Source organism: Leptosomus discolor, chromosome 1, assembly GCF_034619465.1.
Source record: "Leptosomus discolor isolate bLepDis1 chromosome 1, bLepDis1.hap2, whole genome shotgun sequence".
In the NCBI taxonomy this organism is placed as follows: domain Eukaryota; kingdom Metazoa; phylum Chordata; class Aves; order Leptosomiformes; family Leptosomidae; genus Leptosomus; species Leptosomus discolor.
Window position 1 is genome coordinate 2,452,424 of NC_141391.1, and position 21,602 is coordinate 2,474,025.

A 21,602-nucleotide genomic window follows, 5' to 3' on the forward strand; every position below is an offset into this window, starting at 1 on the left:
TCCCACGCACCCGCTCAGCCCTACGCCCCCCCACCCCAGCCCCCTGTCTGCCCCACCTGTGCCACCCCCACCCCAAACCCCCCCCGTCCCCCCCCGTCCCCACCCCGCAGCCCCCACCTTGGGTGCCAGGGGCCAGGGGTGCTGCCAGGGGGCCCAGCTGCTGGCCGGGGAGCTCGGCGGGGGGCAGCCCCCCGCACTCCACCCGCTTCTGCCTCCGCACCGCATCCCTGCAGGGACGGGGACACCCTGAGCCACCGCCCCCGGGGGGACCCAACGGCCCCCGGCAGGGGCACAACACTCCCCCGCCACCCCCCACCCCACCCCCCCCGGCAGGGGACCTGCACGTTCCGGGAGGGGACAGGCCACCAGGACCGAGCAGCACGTGTGGGCACGCGTGTCCCCTGCACACACGCAGCGCCTGTGCAGGAGGGGGTGTCCCTGTGCACGCGTGTCTGCTGCACACGCACGGTGCCTGTGCACACGTGTGTCCCTGCACATGTGCATATGTGTGTCCCTGCACATGTGTGTCCCTGCACATGTGTGTCCCCTGCACACGCACAGTGCCTGTGCACACGTGTGGCCCTGCACATGTGTCTCCCTGCACATGCACAGCACGTGTGCACATGTGTGTCCCTGCACATGTGTGTCCCCTGCACATGCACAGTGCCTGTGCACACGTGTGTCCCTGCACGTGTGTGTCACCTGCACACACACAGCACCTGTGCACACATGTGTCCCCTGCACACACACAGCGCCTGTGCACACAAGTGTTCCCTGCACATGTATGTCTAAGCACATGTATGTCTATGCACATGCACAGCACCTGTGCACACGTGTGTCCCTGCACATGTGAGTCCCTGGACATGCACAGCACATGTGCACATGTGTACCCTGCACACACACAGCACCTGTGCACACATGTGTCCCTGCACATGCACAGCTCCTGTGCATGCATGTGTGTCCCTGCGCATGTGCATGTGTCCCTGTGCATGCACAGCACCTGTATACACATGTGTCCCTGCACATGTGTGTTCCCACTGGGCCACATGCGTGTGCATGCATGCACACCCGCTGGGCCACACGCGTGTGCATCCCACACACACCTGCACATGTGTGTCTCTGCACATGCACAGCTTGTGTGCACATGAGTGTTCCCTGCACATGTATGTCTATGCACATGCACAGCACCTGTGCACACGTGTGTCCTTGTATACGTGTGTCCCTACACATGCACAGCATGTGTGCACATGCGTGTCCCTGCACATGCACAGCACATGTGCACTTGTGTCCCCTGCACACGCACAGTGCCCGTGCACACATGTGTCCTGCACACACACAGCACCTGTGCACATGCGTGTCCCTGCACATGTGTGTCCCTGGACATGCACAGCACGTGTGTACATGTGTACCCTGCACACACACAGCACCTGTGCACACGTGTGTCCCTGCACATGCACAGCTTCTGTGCATGCATGTGTGTCCCTGCGCATGTGCATGTGTCCCTGTGCACACGCAGCACCTGTATACACATGTGTCCCTGCACATGTGTGTTCCTGAGCACAGCACCTGTGCACGTGTCCCCTGCACACACACAGCACCTGTGCACACGTGTATCCCTGCACACGCAGTGTCTGTGCATGCATGTCCCTGTGCACACGTGTATCTGCTGCACACACAGCACCTGTGCACACGTATGTCCCTGCACATGCACAGCACCCGTGCATGCGTGTGCGTCCCTGCACACACACACAGAGCACGCTGCACACCCTCTGCCACACCGGTGCCCAGCTCCCAGGGAGCTCCAGGGACACCCGCCGGGCCACATGCGTGTGCATGCATGCACACCCGCCGGGCCACATACATGTGCGTGCACACCCGCTGGGCCACACGCGTGTGCACCCCACCCCCACCCCCAGGGCCAGGGCTCACCTCAGCTTCCCCTGGGGCGGCAGCTCGTGGGGGGGGTCGTCGCAGATCAGCCGGGTGTCCCCGTCCAGCAGGTAGATGTAGACGTGCTCCTGGGGGGAGAGCGGGCAGCGCTGGGGGACAGGGCCCCCCCACCCCCTCACCCCCACCCCCTTGGCAAGACCTTGTCCCCCTGGATCCCCCCTGATCCCCCCCAGCTCTGCAGGGCCTGGCCGGGGCCAGGGAGGCGCTGCGTGCCTCAGTTTCCCCAGGTGCACAGGGCTTTTGCGAGGCGAGCATGAGATGCCACGCATAAACACGTGTGCACACCCACACACGTGCATAAACACCCGTACATACCCAGACATGTGCATAAACACGTGTGCAGACCCACACACACGTGCACACGCACACAGGTGCATAAACACACGGGCATATCTAGACATGTGCATAAACACACGTGCACACCCACACACCTACATAAACACCTGTGCACACCCACACACGTGCATAAACACCCATACATACCCAGACATGTGCATAAAAACACGTGCACAAACACACACGTGCACAAACACACATGCACAAACACACGTGCACACCCAGACATGTGCATAAACTCATGTGCACACCCACATACGTGCACAAACACCTGTACATACTCAGACACATGCATAAACATGTGCGCACGCCCACACCCATGCATAAACACCCGTGCATACCCACATAGGTACATAAACCCACGTGCACACTCACACGTACACACGCACATGCACACTCCTGCACACACACCTGCGCACACTAATGCAGTCGTGCACGTGCATGCACGCTCACCTGCACACGTACGCACCATACGTACCCGCACACACATGCGTGTAGACCTGCGCACATGCTCGCACCCCCCGACACGTGCAGCCCTCACACACGTGTGCCCACCTGCACGCACAGACCTGCTCACACACACACACGCACGCACGCGTGCTCGCCCCGTGGACCCCAGCCCTGCCCTTGGCCTCGTGGCCACAGCTGTGGCTCCCCGTGCTATGGCGCTGGCATGATGCCTGCCCCATGCCAGGCCACCAGCAGCACCAGGGCCACCAGCAGCACCCTGGGGCCACCAGCAGCACCAAGGCCATCAGCAGCACCAGGGCCACCAGCAGCACCAGGGCCACCAGCACTGCAGGGCCACCAGCAGCACCAGGGTCAGCAGCAGCATTGAAGGGCTCCCAGCAGCACCAGGGCCACCAGCACCCTGGGGCCACTCCCAGCACCCTGGGGCCACCACCAGCACTGGGGTCATCAGAACTGCAGGGCCACCAGCAGTACCAGGGCCACTAGCACTGCGGGGCCACCAGCAGCACAAAGGCCACCAGCACTGCGGGGCCACCCCCAGCACCCTGGGGCCACCACCAGCACTGGGGTCATCAGAACTGCGGGGCCACCAGCAGCACCAGGGCCACCAGCAGCACCAGGGGCATCAGCAGCACCAGGGCCACCATCAGCACTCTGGAGCCACCACCAGCACCAGGGCCACAAGCAGCACCAGGGCCATGAGCAGCACCAGGGCCACCAGCACTGCGGGGCCACCCCCAGCACCCTGGGGCCACCACCAGCACTGGGGTCACCAGAACTGCAGGGCCACCAGCAGCATCAGGGTCATCAGCAGCACCAGGGTCACCAGCACTGTGGGGCCACTACCAGCATCCTGGGGCCACCACCAGCACTGGGGCCATCACCAGCACCAGGGCCAACATGAGCACCAAGGCCACCAGCAGCACCAGGGCCACCAGCACCCTTGGGCCACCAGCAGCACTGGGTTCACCAGAACTGCAGGGCCACCACCAGCACCCTGGAGCCACCAGGAGCGCTGGGACCACCACCAGCACCAGGACCAACATGACCCCCAAGGCCACCAGCAGCACCAGGGCCACCAGCAACACTGGGGTCACCAGAGCCGCGGGGCCACCACCAATACCAAGGTCACCACCAATACCAAGGTCACCACCACCCACTCCTCCCCCCCCAGGACCACCACCACCCCGGGGCCACCACCAGCACCAAGGTCACCCAGACGAGTCCCGGATCATCCCGGATCGGTCCCTCTCCCACCCCACCTACCACTCTGGGCAGGAGGGAGACGAGGGCATGGCGGAGGGCGTCCCGCAGGCAGGAGACATCGAGCACGGCCCCCAGGCTCAGCAGGGCGTCCTGGGGAGAGAGCACAGCAGGGGCGGGGGGGGGTTAAGGTGGCCCGAAGCCACGGTGAGGGACACCAGGCAACCAGTGTGTCCCCCCCCATCATGTCCCCAAGGTCCCCATGGCACAGGTCCTCCTTCCCCCAGACCCTCGGCCACCCGGCCAGCTCCTTTTTGGGGAGGGAATGTCCCTTTTTGGTTGATGCCCATCACGGGAGAGCTGGGGTGATGCTGGGAGGGAGCCGGTTAAGGTGGCCCAAAGCCACGGTGAGGGACACCAGGCAACCAGTGTCCCCCCCATCATGTCCCCAAGGTCCCCATGGCACAGGTCCTCCTTCCCCCAGAGCCCCGGCCACCCGGCCAGCTCCTTTTTGGGGAGGGAATGTCCCTTTTTGGTCGATGCCCACCATGGGGTGGTGCTGGGAGGGAGTTGGGGGCTCCCCAAAACGTGGGGGGGTGGGGGGTGCACTGGGCTCAGCGCGCTGGCGGACTGGGAGCACTGGACTGAAGGCTCGGCCCGGCAGGGTTGGCATGGGGACGGCATCCCCAGGGAGCTGAGTTTGGAGGGTGGTGGCCCCGAAGGCACGCTTGGGTACACGTGGCCTCGCACTAGCCACGCTGATGGCTGCACTAGCCACCCCAGTGCCTGTATTAGCCACCCCGGTGCCTGTATTAGCCACACCAGTTCCTGCACTGCCAATGCCATGCCAGTGCCTGTGCCATGCATGCCATCACCAGCGCTAGCCACGCCAATGCCTGCACTAGCCACGCCACCCCCAGCACTAGCCACGTTAATACCTGCATTAGCCACACCAGCACCTGCACTAGCCACGCCAATGCCTGCACTAGCCACATCGATGCCTGTTCTAACCAAGCCACTCCCAGCACTAGCCACACCAGCACCTGCACTAGCCATACCAATGCCTGTACTAGCCACACCACCCCCAGTGCTGGCCATACCAATGCCTGTACTAGCCAAGCCACCCCCAGCACTAGCCCTGCCAACACCTGTATTAGCCACACTAATACCTGCACTAGCCACGCCAGCACCTGCGCTAGTCATGCCAACACCTGCAATAGCCACATTAATACCTGCACTAGCCATGCCACCTTCAGCGCTAGTCACACCAGCACCTGCACTAGTCACATCAACACCTGCACTAGCTATGCCAATCCCAGCACTAGCCACACCACCCCTAATGCTAGCCATGCCAATGCCTGTACTAGCCATGACAACACCTACGCTAGCCACACCAACGCCTGCACTAGCCAAGTCACCACCAGCACTAGCCACACCAATGCCTGTACTAGCCATGCCAACACCTGCACTAGCCATGTCAGTGCCTGCACTAGCCAAGCCACCACCAGCATTAGCCATGCCAATGCATGCACTAGCCATGTCAGTGTCTGTACTAGCCACACCGACACCTGCACTAGCCATGTCAGTGCCTACACTAGCCAAGCCACCACCAGCACTAGCCACACCGGTGCCTGCACTAGCCACACTACCACCAGCACTAGCCATGCCAATGCCCGCACTAGCCATGCCGACACTCGCACTAGCCGTGCCAGCGGCCGCACTAGCCACACCAACACCTCGAATCCCTTCGCTTGCTGCCGCCGCCTTCCTCAGCCCCGGACTTGTTCAATCCTCCATCCACGGCTGAGCTCCTGCCTGCGCTGCCGGCAGGGAGGGCAGGGGGGCAGGGTGGGCAGGGGGGCAGTGCAGGTGGGGCAGTGCAGGTGGGGCAGGCAGGGGGGCAGTGCAGGCAGGGCGGGCAGGGGGGCAGTGCAGGCAGGGCGGGCAGTGCAGGCAGGGCGGGTAGTGCAGGCAGGGCGGGCAGGGGGGCAGTGCAGGCAGGTGGCAGTGCAGGCAGGGGGGCAGTGCAGGCAGGGCGGGCAGTGCAGGCAGTGCAGGCAGGGGGGCAGTGCAGGCAGTGCAGGCAGGGGGCAGTGCAGGCAGGGGGCAATGCAGGCAGGGAGCAGTGCAGGCAGGGGGGCAGTGCAGGCAGGGGGCAGTGCAGGCAGGGGGCAGTGCAGGCAGGGGGGCAGTGCAGGCAGTGCAGGCAGGGGGCAGTGCACGCAGGGGGGCAGTGCAGGCAGGGCGGGCAGTGCAGGCAGGGGGCAATGCAGGCAGGGAGCAGTGCAGGCAGGGGGGCAGTGCAGGCAGTGCAGGCAGGGGGCAGTGCAGGCAGGGGGCAGTGCAGGCAGGGAGCAGTGCAGGCAGGGGGCAGTGCAGGCAGTGCAGGCAGGGAGCAGTGCAGGTAGGGGGCAGTGCAGGCAGGGTGGGCAGTGCAGGCAGGGGGCAATGCAGGCAGGGAGCAGTGCAGGCAGGGGGGCAGTGCAGGCAGGGGGCAGTGCAGGCAGGGGGCAGTGCAGGCAGGGGGGCAGTGCAGGCAGGGGGCAGTGCAGGCAGGGGGGCAGTGCAGGCAGTGCAGGCAGGGGGCAGTGCACGCAGGGGGGCAGTGCAGGCAGGGCGGGCAGTGCAGGCAGGGGGCAATGCAGGCAGGGAGCAGTGCAGGCAGGGGGGCAGTGCAGGCAGGGGGCAGTGCAGGCAGGGGGCAGTGCAGGCAGTGCAGGCAGGGGGCAGTGCAGGCAGGGGGCAGTGCAGGCAGGGAGCAGTGCAGGCAGGGGGCAGTGCAGGCAGGGTGGGCAGGACAGGCAGGGCCCCTGCCCTTCCCTCGTTGAGTCGGTGCTGGTTCCTTTGCACTAATGCAGGGGGGGCCAGGCCGGGTCCGTCCCCGCTCCCCACCCCACATCACCCCGGGGGTGCACGGGCCGGCGGGAACCACGCTCCCCACCCTGCTCCCCGCCAGCTCCCTTGGCTTTGCCGGAGGGTGCCGGGGCGCAGCCGGGGCTCCTGCCGGCCACCCGAAAGGACCCTCGCAGGCAGGACAATCCCCGCTGTCCCCTTGCCGGGCATCACCGGCGGCCAAGCCGAACGGGATGAGGAGTTGGGGAAATGAAAACTCATCTGAGGATTTACGACCCCAACCCTGCAGCCCGGGGACCCCAGCCGGGACAGCAGCCCCCTCGCCAGGACCGTGGCACCCAGGAGCCTCCTTGGCTGTGGGGTCGGCTGCGGGTGGCGGGTGGGAGCGTGGCCGGCGGCGGCGGCGAGGGCGCTTCCAGCTGAAGACATCGGCGCTGGCTGTTATTCCAACAGGGCTGCATCTCCAGTCGCTTACTCACACTGGAGACACATGCACTGTAGAATACAGCCGGGCCTCGGCCGGGTGTCCGTCCTGCCGTCCCTCTGGTCCCTTCCCGGCGGCTCAGCACCCCCGCCGGGTGCGGGGAGAGATGGGGCAGAGCCCAAGCAGGACCCTTGGGGCCGCTCGGAGCGGCAAATGGTGGCGGTGGGGATGGACGGGTGGCAGCTGGACATCAGCGATGGCTTTAATAGGGCCAGGAATCCGGGTCCATCCCCGGAGGGGGTGGAAAAAGCTGCGGGAGCTAAAAAAAACCCCATCGCCACGATAAGGAGAGAGCGGCAGAGGCAGGCGGGAGTGTTTGCTGCAGGGGGAGGAGGCAGTGGGAGCAAGGCTGGCCTGGAAGGGCATCCCACTCATCCCACTCATCCCACTCATCCCACTCATCCCACTCGTCCTGCTCATCCTACACCTCCTGCTCATCCCACTCATCCTACTCATCCCACTCATCCCATTCATCCCACTTGTCCCACTCGTCCCGCTCATCCTACACCTCCTGCTCATCCTACACCTCCTGCTCATCCCACTTGTCCCATTTGTCCCGCTCATCCCGCTCATCCCACTCGTCCCGCTCATCCCATTTCTCCCACTCATCCCACTCATCCCGCTCGTCCCAATCCCAGCCCCCGCTCCCCCACCCGCAGCGGGAGGTTTTCCCCAGCAACCCCTCGCCCCCCAGTTGCTCAGCCCTGGGGGTGCTGCGGTGCTCAGCCGGGGGGCTCTGCACCCCTTTGCTGCCAGGACGCAGCTCTTCTCCGCGCCGGGCAAGGAGCCAGCGCCCGGCCGGAGCCACCAGCCTGGCCACAGCCTATTTTTTGCCATAAATAGTATTTCCCGCTGGCCCCGGCTGGGCCGATCCCACCGCAGGCTGGGGCCCCGCTGTCAGCTCTGTTTATCGCTTTTATTTAATGAGCCCACTCGGGAGGCGAAGCAGCGAGTCCCTGCGGGCACCCAGCGAGCTCGGAGCCGTGCACGGCACTGGGGGGGACACCACAGGTCCCCAGTATCCCCCCTCTGCCAATTCCTCCTCCTGTTGGGGTCCCTCCTCCCGCAGATTTGCCGGGGAGGTGACGAGCATCCCGTCACGCAGTCGCGGGGTGGGGGGGAAGCACAGATGGGATGGGGGTGTCCTCCCTGCCACCACCTTGGGGTGACCTGGGGCGGGCAGGCCGCCTGTTTGGGCAGCGGGGCACGGGGAGGGGGTTACCCCTGCGCCGGCTCCCACGGATGGGGCCCCGCTGCAGGCAGGGTGCGGGCAGCGCGCAGGCAGCAGCGTGCACCCGCTGCATCCTTCCCCCCCCCCCCCCCCCCCAAAAGGGGCTGCCGGAGAGCAGCGGGGATGGGGCGGCAGGATCCATCCCCCCCCTCCCCGCACCCCCAAACCAGGCAGGGTGCACCCCTGTGTGCCAGCGGGCACTGGTGCGCTCTCCCACAGCCTGGGAACTGGCCAGCGCCCCTGCCAGGGAGCTAATGAAGGGGCTAATGAAGGGGCTAATTAGCTCCCAAAGCTGGGCGAGCCGAGGTGGCTTTGCCATCTGCTGGGGTTGGCAGCGAGGGGGACAGGGTCCCCCATGTCTCGCTGCTGGCTCTCCGCACCACGGGCCCCATCCAGGCAGCACCCCGGGTTGGGGGCTGCGGTTGGGAGACGTTGGGGTGGGGGAGGGGGTGTGTCCCCCCAGATCCACCCAGGAAGACACAACGGGACGGGGAACGCTGCTGGGCATCACCCACAACCCCAGGAGGGACACCGGTCTCGCTCTGCCAGCTGCCTGAGCTCCCTGGGTGACACATGCCACCGCTGACCCACCCCGGGTCAACAGCGGGGATTTTGGCGGCTCCCGCTCGGCTGGCACGCCAGCATCCCCCAGCGCGGCGCAACGCCGGAGCCGTATCTGCCTCGATATTTCCCGCTGGAGCCACCGGGTGATTAATGAAGCCGTTCGTCTCATTCGAGCCAGCAATCCGTCTTGGCTCCGACACCAGCCAGGGCACAAAACCCCCGCGGCTTCGGCAAAGCCAAACCTCACCGCGGCCCAGCCGGCCGGAGCGCAGGCTGCTCGCTCCTCTCCGGGGAACGTGGCATCGTTTCATTTTCCCTTGATTTTTTTTTTTTCCCCCTCCCTTTTTTTCCTTTCGGAGAGCGGTGGCAGCACCCCGGACCCAGCCACGCCAGGGTGGGGACCCCCAGCACAGATCCCCCACACACACTCATCCCAGCTCCCCCCAGGCTCCCTCAGACCCCGCTGGGATGGAAAAGCTTCTTTTCCAGCGGAGGGAATTGTCCCGCAATGAAAATGTGGCTTTTTTCAAGGGAGGGAGAGCCGTGTGCTGGGTGGAGATTTCTGGGACAGATCCATCCCCCTGCTCACCCCCACCACCCGCAGCAGCTGGGTTCGGGTGTCCTCCCCCTCTCCCCGGCCTCTCTGGATGTTTATGGAATAGAGAAATCCCATCCTGGCCGGCTTCCTCTCCAGAAAGGCTCCTCTCACGCTCACCATGGGGAGGGAGAGGAACCAGGGGGGTCCCACGTCCTCCCCCAGCACCAGCAAAAGCTCAAATCCAGGACCTGCCACCCACTGAGCTCCCCTTTAACCCAGGGGAAACTGAGGCACGGAAAGCCAGGCGGCGATACCCAACGCCTGGGAGCATCCTGCTCCCACAGGGATGCGGAGCTGGGCTGCAGGGCCCCCCTCCTGCCTTGCAAGAGGAGCTGGGGTTGAGTGTCCTGCCCGGCTCCCAGGCCGAGGACAAGGGTCCTGAGCTGGGGGAGGGGAACAGATCTACAGCCTGGCTGGATCCTGCTGTCACTGCGGGAGCACCCATGGGTGCTGGCTTTTGCCGTGTCCTTCCCCACTGGGACAGCGGCCCCTACTCACTGTGGGGCCACCCTCAAGGGAATGAATCATCTCCCAGTTGAGTTCCCAGCCCAGTAAAAACGGCAAGGAAATTCTTTGACCGGCGCGACCCTTCGAGCTCGGAAGGCGTCTGTCTCCCTGCGAGCCCTCGGCGCTCATCTCCCGCCCCTCCCGTGGGACTTAATCCACCTGGGAAACGATCCCGATGAATTCTGGAAGCGGTAGACCCTGCGTGAGGCGATCGCCGTCGGGATGGAGCCGGCCATCGCTCCGTCTGGATGACTTCACCCCCCCTCCCCCTGAGCCGGGGCGCCCAAATCAAAGCAGAGCATCCGACACGCCGAGGCCGCAGAGCTCCGTGCCCACGGGCATCGCGTCCCCCCCCCGCCCTCCGGTACCCACCTCCCACCGTCCCCGTCCCCTCGGCAGACGTTGCCCGGTATCTTTGCCCGCCGGCTGACAGCAGGATCCACCGGGGCTGTAGATCTGTTCCCCCCCCTCCGCCACCCCAGCTCAGGACCCTTTTCCTCAGCCTGGGAGCTGGGCAGGACACTCAACCCCAGCTCCTCTTGCAAGGTTGCCCCCTTGTAGGCAAGTGGTTGCCCCCTTGTAGTCCCACGGAGCTGGAGGCTGGGGGCTCGGCTCCCTCCCCCCCCCCTTGGCTTCGTCCCATCGGATGCATTTTTAGCCGCCAGCCTCTGGGTCTCGTTCCGCTCTCCCGCCTGACGGGCCAAAAAGTAAATCCCATTTGTATTCCCGCCGCCGCTCGCTGCCATCTGGGCGGCAGCCTGCCTCCGCCGCCACAGCCCTTCGCCCATCCTCGTGTCCCCAGCCTGGGGACCTCCCCGGGGGGGATTGGGTCACCTTCCTCAGCCCGGGCAGCCCCAGGAGCTCCCTGCCTGTCCCCAAACCTGCGGACAGCGGGTCAGTGCCTGCAGGCAGGGACCCCCAGATCCTCTCCCGTGCCACAGCTCTGGCTTTCCCCCTCACTTTCCCCTCTCCAGGGCGCTTTCTCCCCTCCCTCCTCCTCTTTGCAGAGGAAGGTGGTGGCCCAGGACCCCCTTCTGCCCCCACCTATTGCACCCAGGGCTGTTTCCCAGGGCACTGGGACGGACGTCCCTGCCTTTGCCACCTCTCCAACGCATGGCAGCAGGGTGACACCACCACGCTCACACCCTGGGATCCCAGGGGAGCCGCCGAGGGCCCCCCCCCCAAGCCCCAGCCCCCTCCCCCCCCCCAAGTTGAGCCCCAGCCACCTGCAAGCAAACACCCAGCCCCGGCGCCTGCGCCACCCTGCCCAAGCATTTGCCGAGCAATCTGGCAGCGTTAAAAATATCCCCGAGCCGTGATTCATCCTCTTCTCCTGCCTCCCCCTCGCCTCCGGTAACGCTGAGCACCCCCCACCCCACCCCACCCCCAGCCCCGCTGCCCTCCTCGGGGGTCTGCTCCCCGCCAACCCCTCCCGGCTGCTCGGCTTCGTGCTCCGGCCGCCGCGGTTAAATATAGCCGAGTTCTGGCTGTGTGTTAGCAACGGGGAGCTGACAACAAGCAGGCAAAGGCCAGGCAGGAGCCCTGTTGTTGCAGGCAGAGAGCATCGCCGGGCTAAAACGCTGCAAGGCGAGCAGGGAAACTGAGGCACGGAGCGGGGAAGCGACTGCGGGAGGCAGCAGGGCCCCGCCGCGGGCAGGAGCTTCGCTGTCGCCCGCTCTGCCGTGGGCTGAGCGACGCTGCTGAGGTCCCTGTCGCCCTCACCCCGCGCTGCTCCTGCCCCCAGCTCCAGGGCCACCATTCCCCAAGGAATCCTCTCCGTTGGGGCAGGGATATAGAGGCAGCATCCCTGGGGCAAGGGCCAGGGCAGCGGAGGATGGAAGGACGGAGGGATGGATGGACGGACAGAGGGATGCAGGGGAGAGCTGGCAGCTCTGCCCGACCCCAAGCCGGGAAGACATCCATCACCTCCGAGCCTGCCCAGCCCGCATTAGAGCCCTGCTTTCGGTCCCAAATTACATTGCTTTAATCTAATCAGGCAGCAACAACCTGTAACCCGAAGTAGCTCCTTAATTACCTCATCTTTTATAGGGGGATAATGAGCATAAACGGGAAGGAAACACTTCTGGGATATCTCTTGCCTCCCCACGGTCATTTGCCCGGGGTCCTGTTGCAGCAGTCAGATGAGGAGCTGGGGCCCCGGGGGGCAGAGGCTGGAGGCAGGAGCGGCCCCGGCATCCAGCGCTGCTGGGTTGAGGCTTCTCAAGGCCGGAGGATGCAAAACTGTGGGATCACCCGCTCGGAAAACCACAAAAAACCCCACTAGGATCCCAGCACATCCGCGCCTGCCTCAGTTTCCCTGGCTGTCGCAGCCACGCAGCACCAGCTCGGGGTGATGCTGGGGTTGGGTCCGGCTGGGAAGGGCTGTGCCGAGCCCAGCCTCAACCCCCGATGCTCGGCGCATCCCTCCTCGCCCAGGCAGCGGCCTCGCTCGAGCCCACCGCGCTCAACCGCGGCCTTCGCCGCCACAGAGAGCTGCCTAACGGCACCGGCGAGCGGTTGGCATCTCCTTCAAGAGCGCTCGAACGGGCATTTCAGGGGCTCTCGGCCTCTGAGCGAGTCCCAGCGGACGGAGCCGCGATATAATCACCGCTGAGGCCGGCGGAGAGCGGCGGCCGGCGCGGCATCGCCCTTGCCGGGCCCACGGCGGGCAGCCGGGCTGGCAAACCGCAGCGGTTCGTGCAGGGTGGGCTGCACGGGGGTGGGTTCCACGGGGCTGCTGTTTGCCCAGTGTGGTCTTGACGGGGTCAGTCTGCACCCGGGGTATTTGCATGGGGCATTTGCATGGGGAGGTTGGCACCGACTGGGACCAGGTGAACCGACGCTCCCTGGGGACACCGCAGCCTCCCCTGGCGGGGCTTTTTCGGATTTTCCAAGCAAATTTTCCAACCTCTGTCATCCCCCGCCCCCCCCCCCCCCGGCTTCGAGACCTTCAGGGGTGCTCCCCAGGTTCGTCCCCCAGCATATCCCGGCCTCGCCTCCCCCCCGGGGGCTGATGGAACAGGGCAGGAGTCAAGGTCCCTTCCTGTTGATGTCCCTTTGTCGGGCAGGACAAACGGCCGGGACCGCAGCCGTCCTCCTCAAGGATTTCCCGTCCCCAAGAACATCGCGGCCTTCTTGGAACACCAGTCCCTGGCCGGGCTGGCCAAACGATTTTGCTGCTAATTAGTTGTTGATAAGAGCAGAGCTGGAAAGAGGAGGGGGAGGGGGGGGGGAAATGAATTGCGAGGAGGAGAGAAATGGCTGCTCAGCGCCTCTGCACCCCGCAGCCCCCTCGGGGGGACCCCTGGGCACCCTGCAGCCAGAGCAGGGCGGTTGCTGCCTGCAATGCTGCCTGCAATGCTGCCTGCAATGCTGCCTGCACCCCGCTCAGCCCCCCCATCACTTGGCCTTAACCTGTGTCCCGTGGTGGGGAGGGGGACACAGACCCTGCTCAGCCCCCCCATCACTTGGCCCTAACCTGTGTCCCATGGTGGGGAGGGGGACACGGACCCTGTTCAGCCCCCTGTCACTTGGCCCTAACCCATGTCCCGTCGTGGGGAGGGAGACATGGACCCTGCTCAGCCCACCATCTCCCACCCCAGCCCATTTTGGGGGTGCAGCAGCGCCGCAATGACACCCTGGCGTCCCCAGGAAGGGACTTGACCTCGCCACCCTTTTGTTCCCAGCACGGAGCTGCCCGCCCCGCAAGGCTGAAGTGCCGATAAATAACGTGCCGGAGGATGGGGGGCAGGCAGGGATGGGGAGAGGGGACAGGCCTGGGGGCCGGGGGGGTGCCTGGACCCAAGGGGGGTGATCCCGTGGGTGGGCTGGGGGTGCAGCCAGGGCCGTCCTGCAAACTCCGGGCTGAAAACGGTCGTGGGTGAGCTCGGATCAGCGGCCGCATCCCGGCGGCGATGCCAGCCCCCTGCCAGGGCTCGGGGGCCATCTGGGCAGAAAAAGCCCAAAGCCAAACTGGTCCCTAAAATCCTCCCGTCATCCCACGGGCACCGCACGCCCTCCCCGTGCCACGGCTGCAGCCCCAGACCCTCCTCACCCTCCTCCCTCGGCAGCTGCCGAGAAACCGCCCCATCCTTAGGAGCATCCCTGGTACCCGATCGCCTTCGCCGCGAGGGACGGGGACATTTATAGCAGCCACCATGCCCACCCCGGCACCCAACTGCCGGGGGTGGCCGGCACGGAGCCTTCGGCGCTGGCACCGGCGGCAGAAGCAGGCACGGGGCCGAGCATCGCTGCCGCAGGGCCCCGGCTGCGGGCAGTGCCATCGGGGAGCTGGCACCACGCACACCCCCGGGACGCGGCGTTCCTAGAAGGCTTTCCCTGGCCCACGGTCCCCTTCCTGTCCCCAGCCGGCCACCAGCACCTCCCGGCTCAGTTTTAAGGACTTTCCTAGATGTTTTCTGGCAGATTAGCCGTGCCGAGGCTCCCCAGGTCTGGCTCTGCTCGGGAGCATCGTGGCAAAGCCTTCCCCACCCCACCCCCCCACCCCCCCCCCCCAGGTTCTCCAGGGATGGGGCTTGGAGGGATGGGGACAGCCAGGTCCCTGGGGGGACACTTGGAGCGGTGGGATGGGGAGATGCAGCATTCCTGCATCCCCTCCTGGTGCAGCCAGGGATCTGCGCGGTAATTAGGGAGCTCATTTATCCGCCTCTGATGGGATCTGGGAAAATTGAATTCCAGGCCATCTGCAGCTGGGGAGGAATTCAATTTGGGGCAGCGCTCCGGAGCAGGGCCCGGGTAGCTGGGGGCTGGCAGAGCCACCTCCCTTGGGGGATTTGCTCTGTATGCACAGGGACCTCTTTTATTTTCCATATATAAGAGGATCTGGTTATGGGATTCAGCTCTCAGCCGCTGTGGAGGGGTCTGGGCATTGTGGGGGGTCTCAGCACTCAGATGGGGAAACTGAGGCACGGCCAGGAGAAGCCCAAAGCCACCAGTTCAATGGCTGCCCATGCAGGATGGTTTCCAGCGCCGGAGGCTGGTGGATCAGCACCCAGCTGGGCACCACCAGCACTCGACCAGGGGTCCCATCTCCAACCCCCACGTCGGTCCCAAAGCCAGCCCCAGGCACCCAAAGGTACCAGGCACCGTGTGCCCGCCAGAGCCACGGGCATCATCCTGCCCGGTGCGCAGGTGGCCGAGGGATGGGCCTGCGGGGACCTGCCCGAGCCAAAAAGCAGCGAGAAAATACCCGCTCTGGCTGGCACGCAGCTGCCAGGGAGGATTTGCTTCTGGGTTTGGCAGCATCCCGATGGAGCCGGGCTGGGAGCAGCGATCCCCTCTCCTGTGCCAAGAACAGGGAGTCTCAGGAAGCAGCAGCCCTGCTCCCCATCTGCTCCCCTCCGCAGCCCCCAGCCTCTCCCTTCCCCACACCTCCTCCTCGGGGCAGGTCCCCAGCATCCTCGCCATGGGGCAGCCAGGGTAGGGATGCTAACCGGGTCCTCCTGCAAAGATCCAGCAGCTCCAGATCCCAGCGTGGTCCCCAAGTCCACCAACTCAACTCCAAGAGGGTCATCCCGGAGCTGGTTTGGCTCCTCAGCCCTGAAGCCCATTTTAGGGATGAGCCTTCCCATGGCTGCGGATGCTCGGGGGGGGGGCTCAGGTGAGACCCAGGTTCAGCCCTCCCCAGTGACACCCCGACTGCCACATCAGTATGAGACGGATGAGAATCCCCCGCTGGATTCACCCCTCTCTCCCCACTGCGCTGCCAGGGATGCCATCGGCCCCGCAGCGAGCCCCCCACCCCGGGGCAGGGGATCTCTGCCATCACCTCCCCGCAAAATGCCTCAGCTCAGCCCCAAAAAGGCGAGGTCGTCCACGGTGCCCCGCGGGGCTGGGAAGACGGTGCGAGAAATTCCTCCCCTCCAGCAAACACCAAAAGTCAACCCCGACCCGAATCTGCATCTCCCAGTGCTGATGCCTGCCCACAGCCCCCGTTGCCCAGGGTGCACTGGGAGCACCCACTCCCCAGCTCCTCCATCCCTGGGATGCACCGGGAGCACCCACTCCCCAGCTCCTCCATCCCTGGGATGCACTGGGAGCACCCACACCCCAGCTCCTTCATCCCTGGGGTGCACCGGGAGCACCCACTCCCCAGCTCCTCCATCCCTGGGATGCACTGGGAGCACCCACACCCCAGCTCCTTCATCCCGGGGATGCACCGGGAGCACTCACGTCCCAGCTCCTCCATCCCTGGGATGCACTGGGAGCACTCACGCTCCAGCTCCTCCACCCCTGGGGTGCACCGGGAGCGCCCACACCCCAGCTCCTCCCTCCCTGGGATGCACTGGGAGCACCCACACCCCAGCTCCTTCATCCCTGGGGTGCACTGGGAGCACTCACACCCCAGCTCCTCCATCCCTGGGATTGCACTGGGAGCACCCACTCTGCAGCTCCTCCATCCCTGGGATGCACTGGGAGCACCCACACCCCAGCTCCTCCACCCCTGGGGTGCACCGGGAGCGCCCACACCCCAGCTCTTCCACCCCTGGGATGAACTGGGAGCACCCACACCCCAGCTCCTCCACCCCTGGGGTGCACTGGGAGCACCCACACCCCAGCTCCTTCATCCCTGGGGTGCACTGGGAGCACTCACACCCCAGCTCCTCCATCCCTGGGATTGCACTGGGAGCACCCACTCTGCAGCTCCTCCATCCCTGGGATGCACTGGGAGCACCCACACCCCAGCTCCTCCACCCCTGGGGTGCACCGGGAGCGCCCACACCCCAGCTCTTCCACCCCTGGGATGAACTGGGAGCACCCACACCCCAGCTCCTCCACCCCTGGGGTGCACTGGGAGCACCCACACCCCAGCTCCTCCACCCCTGGGGTGCACCGGGAGCACCCACACCCCAGCTGGCCTCGGGGCTCACCGTGCAGCCCCCCAGCTGCTGCAGGCCTGTAACACCGTGGCTGCGCCATTTCTGCCCCCAGCCTGCTTCCCACAGGCCTGGAGCTGGCCACAAACCCAGTATGATGCCGTGGGGCACGAGCGAGCCAGGACCCCCAGCCTGAACCCCCCAGCCCCCCCCCAAAAAAGCAACGCCAGGGCACACGCCACACCAGCACGGGCCGATCCTGCAGCCGTGCGCAGTCGCTCCTCGGAGCGGCCGTGCCGAAAGAGCTTTGGCCCGTGGGGACCCCCAGGCCGGGGACCACTGGGGTGCACCCCCCCCCCCCCCCCAGCAGGCTGGGGGTCCCGCTCTGTCCCCCGACCCTGCGGCTCGGTGGGGTGGAGGAGGAAGGCGGCCGTGCCCCCACGTCACGGAAAGAAGCGCCCCTGGTGCATTGTGCGCCGCGGCCCTTTTCCTCCCCTTTATGGCCCTGCTGATGTGTTTGTGTCCGCCGGAGGAAACGCCGGGACAAACGCCCGCACACGCATGTCCCCACGCCCCCCCCCACCCTCCTCTCCCAACCCCACGAGCCCCCCCCCGCCAGCCCCACGCTGTGGGGAAACTGAGGCAGGAAGGCTTTGTGCCACCCGGAGCTCCGGCAGGTTGGCAAAGGCGACCCTAGGGGTAAGGGGGGGGTGGGGGGGTGTGTGTGATGTCCAAGCGTGCCCCCTCGCCTTCCCAAGACCCTGGGCACAGCCTGTGTGTGTGTCCCCCCCCCGCCGCTGCCCCCAGCTCCTTCCTGCTTAGCCAGGCTGTGAACACGTTATCAATTAGGGGTTGATTCATGGCCCAGTCAGCGGGTAATTGCATTGGGGCTGGCGGCTGGGAGGGAGAGGAGGCACAGACATCTTCAGCCTCACCCCACAGCGGGGTGATTAAGGACTGGGGGGGCCCGGCTTGGGGGGGCAATAAAGCCCCAAGCCTTATATACCCACCCCGGCTCAAGGGTGGGGGGTCCCAGATGCAACCAGCACCCAGGGCACCGCGGGGGGCTGGGGTCGGGGAGCATTTCAGGGGGGGGAGGGATAAGCTGTTCCTTGCCCACCCTGGAGCAGGACAGCCCGGCAGGAGCCATCCCCCGCGTGTCCCTGGTCACGTCCCTTTGCCCCCTGTTGCTCACACGCTGGGGACAGCCAGAGGGGTGGCTCTGCCCCGTCATGCATTCCCGTTCCCCCTGCCCCTCGGTGCCACCCCAGCAGCCCCCAGACCAGGCTGGTGGTCTCGGTTAAAACCAGCTCCCCCCCCCCTGCATTTGGGTGGCTTTTGCTCCCCCAGGACTGGGATTTGTGGCTCCCTTCCAGGTGTGTGTGTGTGTGTCCCCCACCTCCAGGTCCCCTCAGGGGGCTGCAGCCAGGGCTTGGTGCCCACCCAGCTAAGCACTCTGCTGGGTGCTGGGACCAAAAGGGGTCACAGGGACCCCCACCCCACAGAGAGGGCCGCTTGCCCTGGCCAGGAAGGAGTCACACGTCCTGTCCCTGTGCCGGGTGACAGCTCTGAGGTCCCCAAATTTCATCCTGCCCCTCCTGGGGGGCTCAGTGCCCCCCACAACAAGCCCTGGCCCCCCTCTGGCACAGGCCAGCCTGGCTCAACTCCTTCCCCTCTGTCAGCAGCTTTCGACTGTTTCCCGGAGAGCGTTTCCTTCCCTTCGTTTCCCAGCGCAGACCCCCAGCTCCCTGCCTCGCTCCGGCCTTGAACCCCGAGCCACCCCCTGCCCCCCTGCCCAGTCCGAGCCCACCGCAGCAGGACAGAGGGGCTGTGCCCACCCCCCCACCCCACCCCCCTGCCAGCTCTGGGCACGCCGAGGGGACCACGGCCACGGCTCTTGCACCCCAAAACCATCGGGTGATGCCCAGCGGTGGGGTCAGGGGTCCGGCACAACGGGCAGATGGGCGGTGAGAAGGGGGTGCGAGCGTTCTGACCTGAGGTGAATCCCCTCCCCCCCCCCCCCCCCAAGGCGCCCCCTTCCCCAAATTTGGGTGCGTTTGAAGGCGCAGGAGCACAAGGGACCAAACGTTTTCCCATCCACATATTGGGGTGCAGCCCCCCCCCCCAAAAAAAAGCGTGCAACTCGTGCAAGGAGAGTGAGGAGGACTGAGGGCAGGGGGCTGCTGGGGAGAGGGGGGTGTCTGGCGGGGCTCCCCCCTTCCCAGCACAAGCCCCCCGAGCACTGGCCCCACTGTGGGGGGGGGTGAGCTCTTGGGGCTCCCACTGCGAGCGGAGGGGGACCCTGGGCAAGCCGGAACCCCCAACTCCAGCACCCCAATACCCCCCAGACACACGCGACTCGCCTTCCCAGGCACCCCCAAACCCATCGCACCCCCAAACCCTCAGCACACAAAGGACACCCCCCCCCCCTCCCCCCGCATGCATGGGACCTGAGACCACCGACCGGCACCGACCCACCCCACCCGGGTCACCCTCGTCCCCCCGCCGCCCGGGGGGTCGCTCACGGTGTCCTGGAGGGTGCCCATGGCGTGGCCCCGGCTCCCACCTCGGCTGCGGGAGGGCGCTGCGGACCCGCCGGGACCGGGACCGGGGCCGCCCGCCCGGTCCAGCCCATTTCCTCCGGCCCGGCGGGATCTGCACAACCCCCCACCCCCACCCCCCCCCCCCGCCACCTCCTTCCTGCGTGGCTGCGGGGGGGGGGACGACGACACGGAGCCCAGCGTGTCCCCAAACCCCGGGGAAGGAGAGGACACACCCCCACACACAGCTCCGTGCCTCAGTTTCCCCGCCGCCAGCTCTCCCGGGGGGTGCTCGCAGCCCTTTCGACAAGGAGGGGGGAAATCAGCTGGTGCAAGCAGCCTCCGGAAAGCGCCCCCCCCACACTCCCCCCCACCCCGGCCTGGAAGGGAGCTCAGCCCCGGCGAAGGGTCGGGGGGGGTCCCGGAGCCCACGGTCCCGCCGCACCCCCACCCCGTGCAGCGCCGAGCACAGCGGCCCGGGAGTCCGGGGTCCTCCGCCCCGCTCAGCGCTCCCGGTGCCCCCCTCTCAGCATTAACCCGGGGTGACCACCCCCCCCCCGCCGCCGCCAGCACCCCCGGGATCGGGTGGGGAGTGGGCTCAGCAAGGCTGCTCCAGTCCCCGGGTCCCGGGTGGGAGGGGAGGAGAGTGGGATGGGGGCCCGGGGAGGAGGGAAGGCAAGTGGGATGGGGGGCCCGGGTAGGAGGGAAGGTGGGTCTGGGGTCTCGGGTGGGTGGGGAAATGGGTTGGGGGTCTCGGGTGGGTGGGGAGGTGGGTTGGGCGTCCCGGTTCAATGGGGAGGCGGTTGGGATGGGGGTCCCGGGTGGGAAGAAAAGCGGCTCTGGGGTCCCGGCTTCGAGGGGAGCGTGGGGGGGGGGGGACACCCGAAGGGACACCCGTGGTGGGGAGGGGGGGGGTCCCGCCGTCCCTACCTGTAGCGCCTCGGAGCCGGGCACGGCGTCCTCCACCTTCAAGAAAACCTGCTGGCCCCGTCTGAAAAATTGAAGGAGGGCGGTGAGGAGGTGCTGCAGCCCCAGCACCATGCCGGCTCCCGGCTGGCCACGGCCCGCCTGGGGCTCCCCGCCCCCGGGCAGGGGCTGCGGGCTCCGCCGCTCCCCGCCCCGCTCCGCCCCGCGCTCCGCTCCGCACCTGCTGCGCGCCGGCTCCGCGGGGTCCTAAGGGGCGGGCAGGGTCGCGGTACCGCTCCCCGCCGTGGGGCGGAGGTCGGGGTGGGGGGTCTCGGGGTGGGGTGGAGGTCGGAGCATCCCTCCCTGGTGTGGGGCGGGGGTCGGAGCATCCCTCCCTAAGGTGGGGCGGGGGGCGGTATGGGGGTCCTGGTGTGGAGTGGGGGTCGGAGCACCCCTCCTTGGTGTGGGGCGGGGGTCGGGGCATCGCTCCCCGCCGTGGGGCGGAGGTCGGGGTGGGGGGTCTCGGGGTGGGGTGGAGGTCGGAGCATCCCTCCCTGGTGTGGGGCGGGGGTCGGAGCATCCCTCCCTAAGGTGGGGCGGGGGGCGGTATGGGGGTCCTGGTGTGGAGTGGGGGTCGGAGCACCCCTCCTTGGTGTGGGGCGGGGGTCGGGGCATCGCTCCCCGCCGTGGGGCGGGGGTCGGGGTGTGCGTCCCGATGTGGGGTGAGAGTCGGGGCATCGCTCCCTGGGGAGGGGCGGGGGTCGGTGTGGAGATGTCGGGGTGGGGTGGGGGTCGGAGCATCCCTCCCTGGTGTGAGGCGGGGGTCGGTGCGGTGAGGGTCCCGGCGTGAGGCGAGGGTCGGTGTGCGGGTCCCGGTGTGGGGTGAGAGTCGGGGCATCGCTCCCTGATGTGGGGCGGGGGTCGGTATGGGGGTCCCGATGTGGGGTGGGGGTCGGAGCATCCCTCCCTGGGGTGGGGCGGGGGTCGGGACATCGCTCCCCGCCGTGGGGTGGAAGTCACGGCGTGGGGCGGGGGTCCCGCCGTGGGACGGGGGTCGGAGTGGGTGTCTCGATGTGGGGTGGGGGTCGGAGCATCCCTCCCTGGTGTGGGACGGGGGTCGGTG

At 66.7% G+C, this 21,602-nt stretch overlaps 1 protein-coding gene across 1 annotated transcript in view; it reads right to left on the minus strand.

Moving 5' to 3' along the window:
* PDE2A (phosphodiesterase 2A) overlaps window positions 1-21,602 on the minus strand; it is a 58,084-nt gene that overhangs the window by 9,219 nt on the left and 27,263 nt on the right. The window contains exons 2-5 of the mRNA XM_086481619.1: window positions 20,504-20,564; window positions 4,024-4,113; window positions 1,930-2,018; window positions 118-227 (exon numbers count right to left, since the gene is read on the minus strand). Of these exons, the coding sequence (XP_086337745.1) occupies window positions 118-227; window positions 1,930-2,018; window positions 4,024-4,113; window positions 20,504-20,564 (350 nt within the window). The remainder of the gene's footprint in view (window positions 1-117; window positions 228-1,929; window positions 2,019-4,023; window positions 4,114-20,503; window positions 20,565-21,602) is intronic.